The sequence below is a fragment of the Cystoisospora suis genome (assembly GCF_002600585.1).
Source record: "Cystoisospora suis strain Wien I chromosome Unknown contig_2677, whole genome shotgun sequence".
Lineage (NCBI taxonomy): Eukaryota > Apicomplexa > Conoidasida > Eucoccidiorida > Sarcocystidae > Cystoisospora > Cystoisospora suis.
Genome location: NW_027155474.1, coordinates 297 through 13,292, shown reverse-complemented (window position 1 = coordinate 13,292; position 12,996 = coordinate 297). Strand labels below are relative to the sequence as shown.

Sequence of the window (12,996 nt, the reverse complement as noted above, 5' to 3'; positions counted from 1 at the left end):
CTCTCTGCCTGATCTTCTCAAGATGTCCTCCCTCTTTCTTTCTAAGTAGGTGCTCTTCTATCCTGTACAGAGAGACCTCTTCTCTCACAAGAGAATCTGCACCCCTACTCCCCGCAGAATTCTTCTTTATCACCTTCATCCTTCTCCCTTGTCAAGGTCCTCTCCAGCGACTCTCGCTTAGTCGAGGGACGCTGCCTTCCTTTAGTCGAGCAACGTAAACTCGTAGCTGACTGACTGGCCTCTTAGATAGACAGACCACGGGTCGGTCTTGTATTCTTCAAGTTGATTAAGAGGACAAAGTAAAGCGCACGATGGAAAAGTCTCGAAGATACATCTCTCCTCATGAGCGATGTGTACCGAAACCTTTTTCAAAAAGTGGTGTAGATTAAGGTAGCGATATACCATGTTCTCTCAGAGCTAGTATGTGTCTCTTTTCTGATTAACCAGCGTGCCTGGCCCTAACTGGGTTGCTTCGTTCTGAAGCACTGAGGTCTTGGAATATAATATAACATAACGAGCGGGTTGTTTTTCTCTGCTGCGATGGCCTCTCCTGAAGACATAGATAGATCTTGACAGACAGGGCTGAGAGGCTAGGAGCATAAGAAATATCTGCCTGCAGCTGTGTCATAACTTGAGGAATTAGATGGATGGATCAATAGAGACTTATACATATGGAGTAGGAAGATAGAGCGGAAATATATATGCATATACATGTATCTGTATCTATATCTCTCTACACTGTCACTGCTCCCGCTAAGAGAGACGACGAAAGAAGAAGTATCTGAAGAGGTAAGGAATCAACGGCAATAACGCCGCCGGTGACAAGGAGGAGATCTCTTCCTTTCTTCACCATTACAAAGACACTTATAGACATGATGAAACGTCAATCATCTTCTTCATTGTGCAGTTTTAAGAAGCTTGGTAGAAGCAAGGGAGACCGATCGGCATTCATCATTAAGAAGAATAAGAAGAGAAAAGGGGGATAGAATCAAACCAAGAAGAGTGGGTGACTACGGACTACAATGGAGCATTACGATACGAGATCTTTATGAGGTAGTTCCTCTTCAGTCTTTCTTCATTTCGCGTCAACAAACCTTCAAGTCATCATGAAGAAACAGACAGACAGAGACAGAGAGAAGAGATCATGACTGCTGCAGCATAAGAACATGCATACGAAAATCCCTTCTTTGAGACCATAATTGATGCATGCACGCACGCATGAGATCATACATGCACGGATGAGATCATCAATAATGCATGCATGCATACGTGCAGCAACCAACATGCATGATGAGCCATTCTCCTTCATTCGTGAAAAACAATGAGAAACAACTCAAACACAAAAGAAACAAAGGTTCCTGTCTCCTATCAAGATCAGAACAGTTCTTCCCTCTTTCTTTCTTTCTTTCTTACTTCGCTCTCAGCTCCGTAGCATGCAAGGTAGTAAAAGAGACCATCTGTCTCTCCTCTCCTGCTCCTAATACTCCAGCTCGCACTGCTACTGCTAGGTGTCCTTCCCTCTACAGCCGCCCAGCCACATAAGGAGAGAAGACCGTCATTCACCTAATCCCATACTCCGTGTATATTCATGATCCTCAGAGTGAGGGTTTATAAGAGATGTTTCCTCTCCTTTAACGAAGAAAAAGAAAACCAGATCGACAGTCGACCCGTATATCGCGCAAGTGTCTCTGAATGAAGGAGACACTACGGACAACAGCCGAGTGATATCAACCCCTTCTCTGATAGACAGCGGAGACCATCACAATAAGACTGATGGATCAAGATAGACAGATGAAAGATAGAGAAATAGATATAGGTAGATAGATATACCAAGCGAAGAATGGGGTGCATGTACAGTAGGGGGTGCATGCAGTTAACCCCGATCATCCCTCCCTGCCTTAGCAACCCAAGTAAAGGTCAAGATTCATCTAGACTGGCACAATAACCGAGCCTTCCTTCCCCTAAAAGAGTAACGTCCTCTTGATTTTCTTCTTATAAACATCGACGCGTGATCCTCTTATCTCTATATAGAACTCCCGCCATCAAGCCAAAGGGCTTGCTTGAGTGTGTGTGTGTGGAAGGGAACGAAGGCTTCCTGCCGTCCTGTATCACTCTTCTTCCACCTTGATATAAGGAACGAAGGGACAACCAGCCAGATGTAAAGAGGAAGAAAAAGCCACGGGGAGCAACGAGAGCATTCCCCTGAAGCAAGCGCATGCATCGAAATCCCTAGACGGTCCGGTTGAAACTCCAAGGGGTGTATCTACGGAACTGGTGGATTGTCAGGACTGCAAAGATGGATCGATGACGAGAGGAAGAGGATAGCGATCTAAGGGGAAAGATCGGACGTGAAGAAGAACGAAAGGGGGTTGCAGATGTGCGAGCACAATACAACTACCGTAGGATGATACAGAAGACGCCTCTGTTGGTGTCATGCCATGAGAAAATACTACCGATGACATGAAGAAGAAAGAAGAGATTTCCGGCGGAGAGAAGGAGGAAGATCTCTCGTTTAAGACAACGGACAGAGAAAGAGAGAAGGTGGTGAAACAAATCATCCACTCTCAAGAGGTGTGCGCGTATGTGTGATCGACATGTCAGTACCGAGACTCCTTTCATGAAGACGCATTCTTCGTGTATGCAGAGATCGATTGAGGTGTACATACACCGGAAGACAAAGACTGGACAGTGAAGGGGTGGGAAAGAAGGCAAGGACAGGCGAACGGAAAAAAGAAGAAAGTTGTATACTTGGGAATCGGATCTGATAGCTGTATATGGAGAAGGTCTCCCAGAAAGGAGGAAATTTGTAGAACCTTTATATTACTACACACACTGTCTTCGCAAACACAAGGGCAAAGGAGAAACCCCCGCTCCATTACTCTTTTACCGTTTGTCATTGCTTCACTTCCCCCCTCACTCAGTTAGATATTTCGTCAAGATCACCCATATGAAAGAAACCAAACGCGTTTTTCTCTCTCTCTCCTCCCTCTACCTATCAGTCAGCAGTGTCTTCGTATACCTCACTAGCTACGAAGGGTATCTATCTCTCCATCCTCTATGTAGCCCTCGTAATCATCTCCTTCTTCTACCTTCCGAAACCTCATAGACATCCACGTACATCATCCTGTCCCTTGATCTCTTCACGTACATCTTCCTGTCCCTTGATCTCTTCTTCTTCCCTTCTTTCCTGTTGGTTTATGTACGCCAACCCAACCCATCATCTCATATACCTCCCCCTAGCAGCGTCAGCTTTGCCTCTCTCTATCTCTCTCTCATCCCCCTCTTCCCACGCCAAGTTAGGCCTTCACCTCTCTTCCCCTCTTCAATACATAGATGGCCACACCATCTAAAACAGATAGACCAATAGATACATTGACAGATTCAGAATAAATACATGCAACATACACACCCTCAATCTACACAAACCTACCCTCCTCTTCGCCCCCCCCACCTTCTCGTGTGTGTATGTACACTATGTGTAGAATGTGGCTGAGTATGCACTTTGTCGCAGGCATGCATGCCTGCCTTCATACGTGAAGATATCTTTACATGCAATAGAGGGATATGTTTACATATAGATCTTGACCGAAGTAAGTGGCTCTTTCCAATGACAAGGTCAGTTGAGATGAAAAGACTTGGCGCGGGCTTTGAATGTATCTTGGACTTCTTGCATGATGTGGGAGGTCACTACTAGGCCCGCGATATGCAGAAAAATCCACGTGATCGATAGTTGCATCTCCGAATCTTTCAGACCCCCTAGAATCAGCTGATGCCAAAACCAAAAATCTCGATAATAGACATAGGTAGGTGAACGAGGAGGCTCACTCTCTTCTTCTTCTTCCTCTTCTTGATTTGTCTCCTCTGCTGGGTCATGTCTCCTTTGATCTTCATGATCTTGTTTGGTCTTCTTTTCTTTATCTTCTTCTTCGTTCTTCTTGTTCCTTTCTTCCTCGTCGTCCTTTTCAAGCAATGCATGAGCATGCAAGAGAAGACCTTCTCCCCCTCCCCCTGACGGGGAGGAGAAGGATGGACTTTCATCTACTGTCTTTTCTTCAGGCAGAAGAGCCTCTTTCTCTCTCTTGTTGAAAATCGATGTGGAGAAAGATAATTGAGGTGACCTCACCCAGTCTCCCTCATGTTGCCGATCCAATATCGAACTTCTTCTTGATTCTCTCTGCCGTGTAGACTCCACATTGTTTCTTGTCACGTCATGCGATCTATCTTCTCCTTCTTCATCTCGTCGCACACGAAGTGTCTCTCCTTCTCGTGGCGAGTTCTTTTTCTCCTGGCCATCTACAGGAAAGAAAGAAGAAAGATCTCTTCCTTTGCTGCCTCTCTCTCTCTTGCGATGATTCTCCTCTGCCTCGAGTTGTTCTTCCTTAGATGATTCTTCAAAGGCGATCTCTTCAGGAATTCCAGATCTCCGTTCACCTTCTATGATGTCTTCCTCTTCAGCTGCATGCACCCCTACTCTCCACAGAACCCCTTCTCTTCTTTCTCTTTCTTCTTGTCGTCTTCCTCTTCTCCTTTCTTCATCCCTTCCTTCCATCGAAGCGTGAGAATAAGAAGAAACCTTAAGCAGATTATCTTCTCCCTCTATACCCTCATCATCATCATCCCCTCCAGCGTCTATTATCTTCCTGCTCCCTCCCCCTTGCCGAGGGGTAGAGGAGGGAGGCCGAGAAGGATTAGGAGAGTGGTAACCAGGAGCTGGTAATGACAACGAAGAAGAAGCAGAGGCTTCTCTCCCACCTACGGCTTCACTTCCCGTTGTGGCACGAAGTGCGGAAGGTGAGAGAGGAGGGGGGCCTTTCGCCGCCATCATCATATTGAGTTGAAATTTCGTTCTATGGCATCTAACATTGATCTGAAGGATAAGATTCATAAGAAAGAAGACTAAAAGAGTGCATAAAGCTATGCTAAATGCCGACATTTTACTATGAATAGCCACGCATTCGGTATAGGGGAGAAGAACATCTCTCTCGAATTCTCCGAACTTCTTGCGATACTCTTCGGAGATCTCTTCATGCTCCTGTTGGTGACGCTGCCCTTTCTTGTGCTGGCTGCTCATTAGCGTCTTCTTTTCGTTTCTTCTGCATTCTTCTTCTCCTTTCTTATCGGGGTGTTCGTCTTCTATTCTTCTCTCTAGACTCCTTTGATCTTGATAATGTCCACACATCAGGGTCATCCCGCAAGAGGAGGCGGGCGGACGGGTTTTCTTAAGCGAATGACTTGACGGCGTATTAAGAGACGTGGATGTAGGTCCTGTTGTGGAAGTTCGATGATAAGAGACACTTCTTCTCCTTCGCTTTTCTTCTTCTTTACTAGGTTTCTTTCTTTTACTAATGAGGAGAAGAGATTCCACTACCGAGAATGGTGAAGAACTTGCAGAAAAGAGGAGTGTCAAGACACCTAAGACAAGAAGGGCAGCCCAACCACAGACACAGGAAAGTCCGAGCTCTCTTTTGAGAGAATGAGGAAGAAGACGATCATAGGCAAGAGAATCTGGTGAAGAAGAAGAAGAAGACGATGAAAAGGAAGATGAAGAGGTAGAGGAAGAAATCTCATCTGACAACGGGGACATGAAGTTAGACGAAGATAGATGTGTCTGAAGAACCTTATCCACCAGAGAGGCAGGATTAAAACAATGCTGAGTAGATGTACTTCCTATGATGACTACGTCAAGAAAGAGAAGAGCGTAGAGGAAGATCACACGTCGATCTCGAGAAGGGGGCTGTCTACTCTGGTTGGTCGATGAACTTTGAGAGGAAGCGACTGACGAGGAAATCGATGCTTTAGAAAGAGATGGGAGCTTTGAAGTTTGCGAACGTGTTGAAGATCTTCCTGGGTGTAGTGAAGTCTCTATAGAAGGGGCGATAGACGAACTTGAGAGAGAGAGCATGTCGAGATCTCTTTCTTCGATCTCTAATGGATCATGCGTTGTCTGTTGCTCTGTACATTCGGATAGAGATCTTCTTCTTTCATGGAGAGAAGAGGAAGAAGTAATGTCCGGAGACATTTCACGAGTCCGTTCCTCAGCTGGAGAGACTCGTGAATGTTTAGTAAAACCCCGAGGAACACATGAGGATGACGGGGGATGATGTCTCGTCTCTTCAAGGAGGAGAGAGCGACTTTCCCCTCTCATATCTCCTCTTTCGCCCGGATTCTTATGGAAGTCGTCTGGGCTAATTCCTTCATCTCTCGAGGAGATTGTATAGCAACTTTCCTCTCGTTCGAGCTCCTGTGGAGCAAGTACTTCTGAACGACGAAGATCACGGCGATGCTTCCCCCCCGGAGATAATGAAAAACGGTCATTCTTCTCTGCTCGGTGAGGTAAAGACAACTGAGAGGTTGATAAAGGAGGCCCAGAAGAAACTTCCAAGCGGCATAGACTACTATCCTCAGAGGATGCCGCTGTAGAGACACTCAAGATCCGAGAGACCTCCACAGAAACGGGTGAACTAGGGAGATGTGGGTGAGAGGAAGAGGGTGACAAAGGTGTTTTGACACCACGTGAATGATGTGATGCTGTACTATGGACTTCACTCTTGCCTTCTTTCGTACAACCAGACTTGAGAGAGCAGGATAGAGGAGATGGAAAGGATGATGTCACTGAGCTGTGAAGTTTGCATGCATCTGGCCTAACGGAAGACTTAGAAGCGCGCCCCTCGGCAACGGAATGGTTGGGTGTCTCGTTCATGCTCACTGTGGATGCAACAGTCGAAAGGTCTTGTGAGTAGTCCGTCACGGGACAGCATGGAGAAAGCGGGGAAGTAGAAGGTGAAGGAGAAGGAGAGGAAGTAGAAAAGCCCTCCCCCGTCATGCCTGGCGAAGTTTGAGAACGAAGGTCTCCCGTGTTTTTCGCCACTTCACCAGCCGAACTGCCTAGCCAGACAGAATGAGATTTGGCAGACGGAGATAAACAAGAACGACGCGAGGATGTCGCCGCATCGACATCCCCACATGGTGTATGTACACCTGAGGGGGGTTCAGACGGGGCGTCGTCTGGGGTATCGACTAGTCGTGCTGCGGCCCCCAACTTCCCTGGCATCTTCTGAAGAACAAGGACGGATCACCTGGTGTGAATGCTGAGGCAACAGCGAAGGAGGAGCTTCTTTGGATGGAACAAAAGCAGAAAAATAACGCCACGCCGAACAACTCCCCACACTCGCCTCCTGGTCGGTTGCGTCACATGTATCGTGCACGTGATGATAAGTGTCGACGAAGAGAGAGGACCGGAGGTCTTACCCTTGAGACGAAAAGTGGGGCAGCCTCACACTACGGACGGGAGAGGAAGGAAAACTTGCGGGCACAGACTGCTGTTTGAGAAACAGTTCACCACGCCCTTTCTTACGCACACAGTGACACTCAGACACTCTGCAAAGCGCTAACACCATGCTGAGAGAAGCTGTGCTTTACAAAGGACTTCGGGGGATCTAAGGAAGGCCGCTGGTTGCTATGCAGAGGTGACCAGACGGCTACACGTATCGCAACCGGCTGTACGGCTAGGGGAGGGTTCCAGTCACCTGAAAAAATAGGGCATCCTGAGGATCCATGGAGACGGAGTCTTTGAGCTCACAACTGCTGAGACAGATGGGAAACGTACACTTGCAAAATAAGACGTAAAACACCCGGGAGCCTTCTCCGACCACAGCAGCAAGAACGAACGGACTGCCGAGAAAGTTGGACAGCGTCCGACAACCGATGCAACGCGGAGCCGAAAAACTGCTGGCTCGTACTCCAAGTTCCAGCCTGCGGAGTACCTACATGCTTCACACCGAATAGTTTCAACAACTTTACCGGTAGACCATATCAAAGTCCTTGAAGATCAAGGACGGAAGACAAAAAGTGGGCAGATGCCTCTCCAAGCAGTTCAGGGGAGGCGGCGGCTTCGGAGCGTCTGACAAGAACGCATGCCTTGCAGTAAGGCACGCTGGTGCGCCTGTACGACAGAAGACCGGGCCGTTTCTCACATGAAGCACATATGGGATCGAAGCTCATCTAAACCCACCGGAAGCAAGTGCCTGGAGGTCCTGACACTTAACCGTCTCCTACACGGTGGTGTACGGTAGACGGCCTACTAGTGGATACCTGGAGTCGGTGAGCCTCTGTATGTTTACTAACGGTCTAGCCTGAAGATTGGAGGGCACGGAGTCCGATATGGCTCTCTTCCAGCCCGAGGCGAGCCACTGTTTTCTCCCGGGACACCACGGGGCCCAATAGGAGAGCCAGGTGTTCCATATTAGCAAGCGACACTATACGTTCCGAACCAGACGAGGCCCCACTATGGTGTCATTGTGATGGATGAAATCCAAGCGTAGGAAGTTTGTATTTGTCTGTTGCGTACGGACGACCCACAACCACAGCACTCCTAGAGACGCACAGGACCGGACTGAAGCGGCGGTCCGAAGCACGGGAGGAACGACTCAAACCAACAATCCACTCACGGCATCAGAGCTATCCGCAACACGCAACTACCACGTCGGAACGCCGCGTCACATCGCGCGGAGCCGCTTCGTAGGTCTGACAGTCACTCGGAATTCTAGTCTGCAGCAACGCCCCTAGGGAGTTTCAACTTCTGTTCAGCGTGTACTCGGGGTTTCACCGAAGCAGGGCAGGAGTCCCATGCGTCCGACGCCTTGCAACGATATTTCTATGAACTTGAGACTTCAGCCAGGTGACTTCGGCTGCTACCAAGTTTTCTAAGGAGGGAACAAGCCACCCCGGCGGAACTAGTAAAGAGCCACGCCGTAGAACGGCCCTATCACGGACAGGCGCCTCGCTGCAGGGCCCTGCTACGGTCGGAATGTCGGAGGCACGACCGGAAATCTGGGGAAGCTCCCGAAAGACAGTCCAGCAGAGAGTACCAGAAACAACGGGACCAAAATGTTCCGGTTCAGCCAACGGGGAGAGGCCGCCGCTTTTGCCAGCGTATTCGTGCGGTCGGCGACACACGCGGGCCTTCTGGACAGAAGAAGCAACGATATCCGTCATCACATTCTCCGCGGAAGAGGTCAAACGGTTGTCCCTGCGGAAACTGGTAAGCTCGGAGGCCTTGAAGGGCTCTCTATCGACCGTACTTCGCTGACTGGAAGACAACTCTTCAGGAGTGACCACCGTTGGCGGCGTACTCCCAAGGTCACATGGCCCGATGCGAGTAAAAGTAAACAAGTATCTCCTGTCACCAGCGAGTGACGTGCAAAGGAAGATTTCTCTGCAACTAGAAAGCAACTTCGCTCGCTCTAACCGCGCAGATGCACAGAGCAGCTCGCGGACAGCCATGCCGACGAAGATCTGCTTCCCTTCTCTACCGTCGTACACGGCAGCACAGCTGCTCTCTACCCTTATCGTTGAGGGGCGGTCCCAGTACGAGCCTGTTTTTCAACTTTCCTCTTAGGAGAAACTCTTTACTGCAATAGCTCACGAGCTCCAATTCGCCCTGCGCTTATCCCGTCACGTGAAAGCCAGTCGAACTTCGATTAGTCATGGTGTGTGAGAGTTAACCGCCGGGAAGTGAGCTGCGCGCCGTTCCAATGAGCGGCTTCCCAGGTCCCTAGCTCTCTCCTGGATCCGTACAACTTCCGAGGACTCGACTGAATTTCTTCGTAGCAATGGTGAGGCCAAAAACCTGAGGACAGAGCCGAGCTTATGGAAAGCTATTAGTCGCTTATTACATCTACAAGACAGTCCTTCCAAGACTCATCTCAACAAGCAGCCTCTCTAGTGACATGGGCCTGCTAGCTTCTTTCTTCTTGATGCGCCCCGGTGGGCGGGGTTCGCAGTGAAACTCCGGACAGAGAACTCCAGCATCGGCGCCTGGTAGAGCCGCATGAAATGACAGCCTGAGAGAAGCTCCGTGTTTTCCGTACTCACACAGCCCGGTCACGAGAACACGACGTCTTGCTGGAGAACTCATTCCAGCGAGTCCAAGGGAGCACACTGACCTTCGTTCTTCATGACCTTCTCCGGCAACGCTGTGTTTTCTTCAACAACGGCAATTGCTCGAAGAATTCGCTGGACTACCGTTCCTTGTTTTCCCTTCGGTTTCGTGTCGCCGGCTGCTTTTCACTTGACTTCACCCCAGCCCGGCTCAACTCCGTAGAGCGTCTGCCGCTACATCTCTCGCGAGGAGCGGCTGTTTTGGGCCTTGCCGGTGCGTGTGTGTATGTGACTCCACGGAAGTATTCGGCTCTCACCGTCTCCTGTGACCTCTCCAGCCCCTTTTTTTCCTTTTCTTCTGCGCACGAACTTCGGTAAGTTCTTTTTCTTTTTGTGCACATGCGACATGGTGCCGGTGAACCCTTTCTCTTTCATCTGTCGCTGTTACCGATCTGAACTCATCTCACTTCTTTTCTGGTCGGGTGTTTTGATTCCTTCTGCGGAATATTCTCATTTGAATTGCTCGGAGTCTGTCTCCGAATTACCAAGCGACTGCTCCATGACTGCCGGACTGCCAGGAGGAGACGCCTCTCGTGGGTTGAAGCTGCATTCTAGACAGGCAGAAAGGACTACATGAAAACGGGTCCACGCGCGGTCAATCTGCCAAGAGTTGACTCGATGTATCTCTTTACACCCTTTGAACGGGACCTGACTTTCGTTTTCATTCTTTAGGTGTTCTGCTTCTCTCGGTCTTGAGTCTCTCCGCCAGAAGACATCATCTCTTGGTCTTCTCTTTTCGGCCGACGGTGGTTGATGCGGCGGTATATTCTCTCCTTTGCATGCGCGGTCTATAGAAAAAACTTCCTTGTCGTCTCCGGTTTTCACATCTTTCCCAGTCTAAATGTCCTTTGTTTTCTTCACTTTGTTGTGTGGCTGTCTTTTGTGATCAACATGCTACTTGTGTCCTATCTGGGTCTCTCTTTACGAGGACGCGTTATCTGGTCTTGTCCTCTCCCCTCCTCCGTCCGTCTTCCTTATTCTTGACCCTTTCTTCCTCTTACTCTGAGATTTCTTCGCCTCCTGTAGTGGACACTCTACCTGTCATCTCAGTCCATTCTCTCCGCTTTTCAGTCATGCACTGCGACATTTCGGACGGCTGAAGGCTTCTCTGTGTGGTCTCTTCCCGTCTCTCCTCGTTAACGCTCCCAAGCAGCCATCGTCTCATTTTCTCTGTTTGGAGTAGCTTTTCTTGTTCTTCTCTTTTTTCCTCTTTGTTTAGTCTCATGCCGTCTTTCATGGGAACCCTCCTGTTTGCTTCCTTGCCTCTTCAGCTTCACCGTTCCTAAGATCTCTGTCCTGGTTTCATCCAGTCTCCAATCCAAGGACGAGGGGGAGTACCAGTCTTAGTAGTAGCATCAGCAATCTCCTTGAGCTTCTTCTCCACTCCTCTCTTACTGCAAGGGACCTCACCACGCTGGCCATTCAGGGGGACATCTTGCTGCCTGTCTTGGTCTTCTTCCCTCTCTTCTAAGGGCAAGTCTTTTCATTCCGTACTCCACCTCCTCCTTCCATCACCCCCCCTTTTCTTTGGACTACTTTTTTCCTGTCTATATGTGTGATCAAGATGGATGCGGTTATGGTGGTTCATCAACTTCAAAGACTTGCCTCAGCTCCCGATCCTTCTCCAGCCGTCATCTCCAAACTTCCACGTATGGTTATCGGTCTGAGTTTCTTTATAGATCATCCGGAGATAGGCGTTCGGCAACAAGCTGCTAAGGCTGTTCTTATTGTATGTAAGCAGCATGCGTCTCTCCTAAGAGACACACCCGAAGGACGAGAACTTCTCTCCACACTGACACGTCATGCAGAGTCGTCAGCTGAGGGGGCCGATCCTGTAGTTCTTGATTCTTGTAAGGACGCTATCCGAGCTCTCGAGGATGCAGCAAACGTAAGAGATAAGAAGAGAGAGGATGAGGGGGGGGAGAACAAGGAGGGGGAGGAGAACAAGGAGGGTTCTCAGTGTCCCTCCCCCGCTTCTCATCAGGATTGTGGTAGTCCGGGGAATGCCACCCACGTAGACAAGCAGAAACATGGCTCGAGCTCAGAAGGAAAACGAGAAGATAACGAAGATCATGTAGAAAAGAAGACGCATGGTGATCGCGAAGAAGATGAGAGCATGAGAAACTCAGGAGAACGAGGGAGAGGTTGTTCTCCTTCTTCTTCCTCTTTCAATCGGTCGGGTTCTGTTGTTGAAGGTGTGATGTACACCGTTCTCTTAGGCCTTCGAGGTCTTATCGTTGATTTACGTCGACTCAGGAAAGAACAAGAAGAGAAGGAGAGAAAGAAACACCCTAACAGCTTCCATGAAAAGCTACCAACAACGACGGGGGCGTGCTCCTCCTCGGCATTATTATCGTCTTTCTCTTCCTCGTGTCTGTCTAAAGAAAGTCGAGCAAAGGCTTTACTAGATGAACTACAGAAACAACTACAATATCGTCTTGTCTGTGTCCCAGGAGTCAGCAGTGCAACTATCACCTTAAACATCCGAAGCTTGGCTCGTCAGCTTGAGAAAGAGGAGGAAGAAAAGTGGACGAGTCAGAAAGAGAAGAAGAATAAGGATAAGGAAAGTGATGAATCCAACGAAGATAAAAAGACACATGGTGTAGGAGGAGACAAGGATGCACATTGTGACGGACAACCCGATGAGAACAACAAAGAAGAAAGACACGAAGAAGAGGAAGAACAAGGTAAGAAGGACAACAAGAAGAAGAAAGATGAGGAAAGAAGAAAAGAAGAGGAAGGCGATGGAGTTGCCGTTCTCTTAATGAGATTGTCTTCTTTACCTGAGCAACGTCTTCTTCAGCTTCAACAGGTCAAAGAATCCGCAGGTCCCCTCACTCTTGTTTTACGTGCTGAGCGCATATACAGTGCGAAGGAAAGCCACAGAGATAGCAGAAGTGAGTCTAGTAGGAACAATTCTAGTAAACACCATAGAAGTAGAGTCAAGAGCTCTCATAATTCGGAGATGAAAAGCACTAAACATGGCGATAGCTCTGCCTCCTCACGATCAAAATATGAAGAGAGACGAGGTCGGAGAGGAGGTGAAGGAAGAGAAGA

The 12,996-nt window shown here is 48.8% G+C and overlaps 2 protein-coding genes across 2 annotated transcripts in view; one reads left to right on the top strand and one right to left on the bottom strand.

The window, feature by feature from the left end:
- Nucleotides 1-630: 630 nt before the first annotated feature.
- Nucleotides 631-7,827, bottom strand: CSUI_005551 (uncharacterized protein). The gene has a single exon (XM_068065723.1). The coding sequence runs from the start codon at nucleotides 7,049-7,051 to the stop codon at nucleotides 3,617-3,619; it is 3,435 nt and encodes a 1,144-aa protein (XP_067922284.1). The 5' UTR covers nucleotides 7,052-7,827; the 3' UTR covers nucleotides 631-3,616.
- Nucleotides 7,828-10,748: 2,921 nt separating this feature from the next.
- Nucleotides 10,749-12,996, top strand: part of CSUI_005550 (uncharacterized protein) — a gene marked incomplete at its 3' end in the record, with an annotated part of 2,544 nt that continues 296 nt past the window's right edge. The window contains exon 1 of the mRNA XM_068065722.1: nucleotides 10,749-12,996. This exon is cut by the window's right edge and continues 296 nt beyond it. Coding sequence (XP_067922283.1) covers nucleotides 11,504-12,996 — 1,493 coding nt within the window.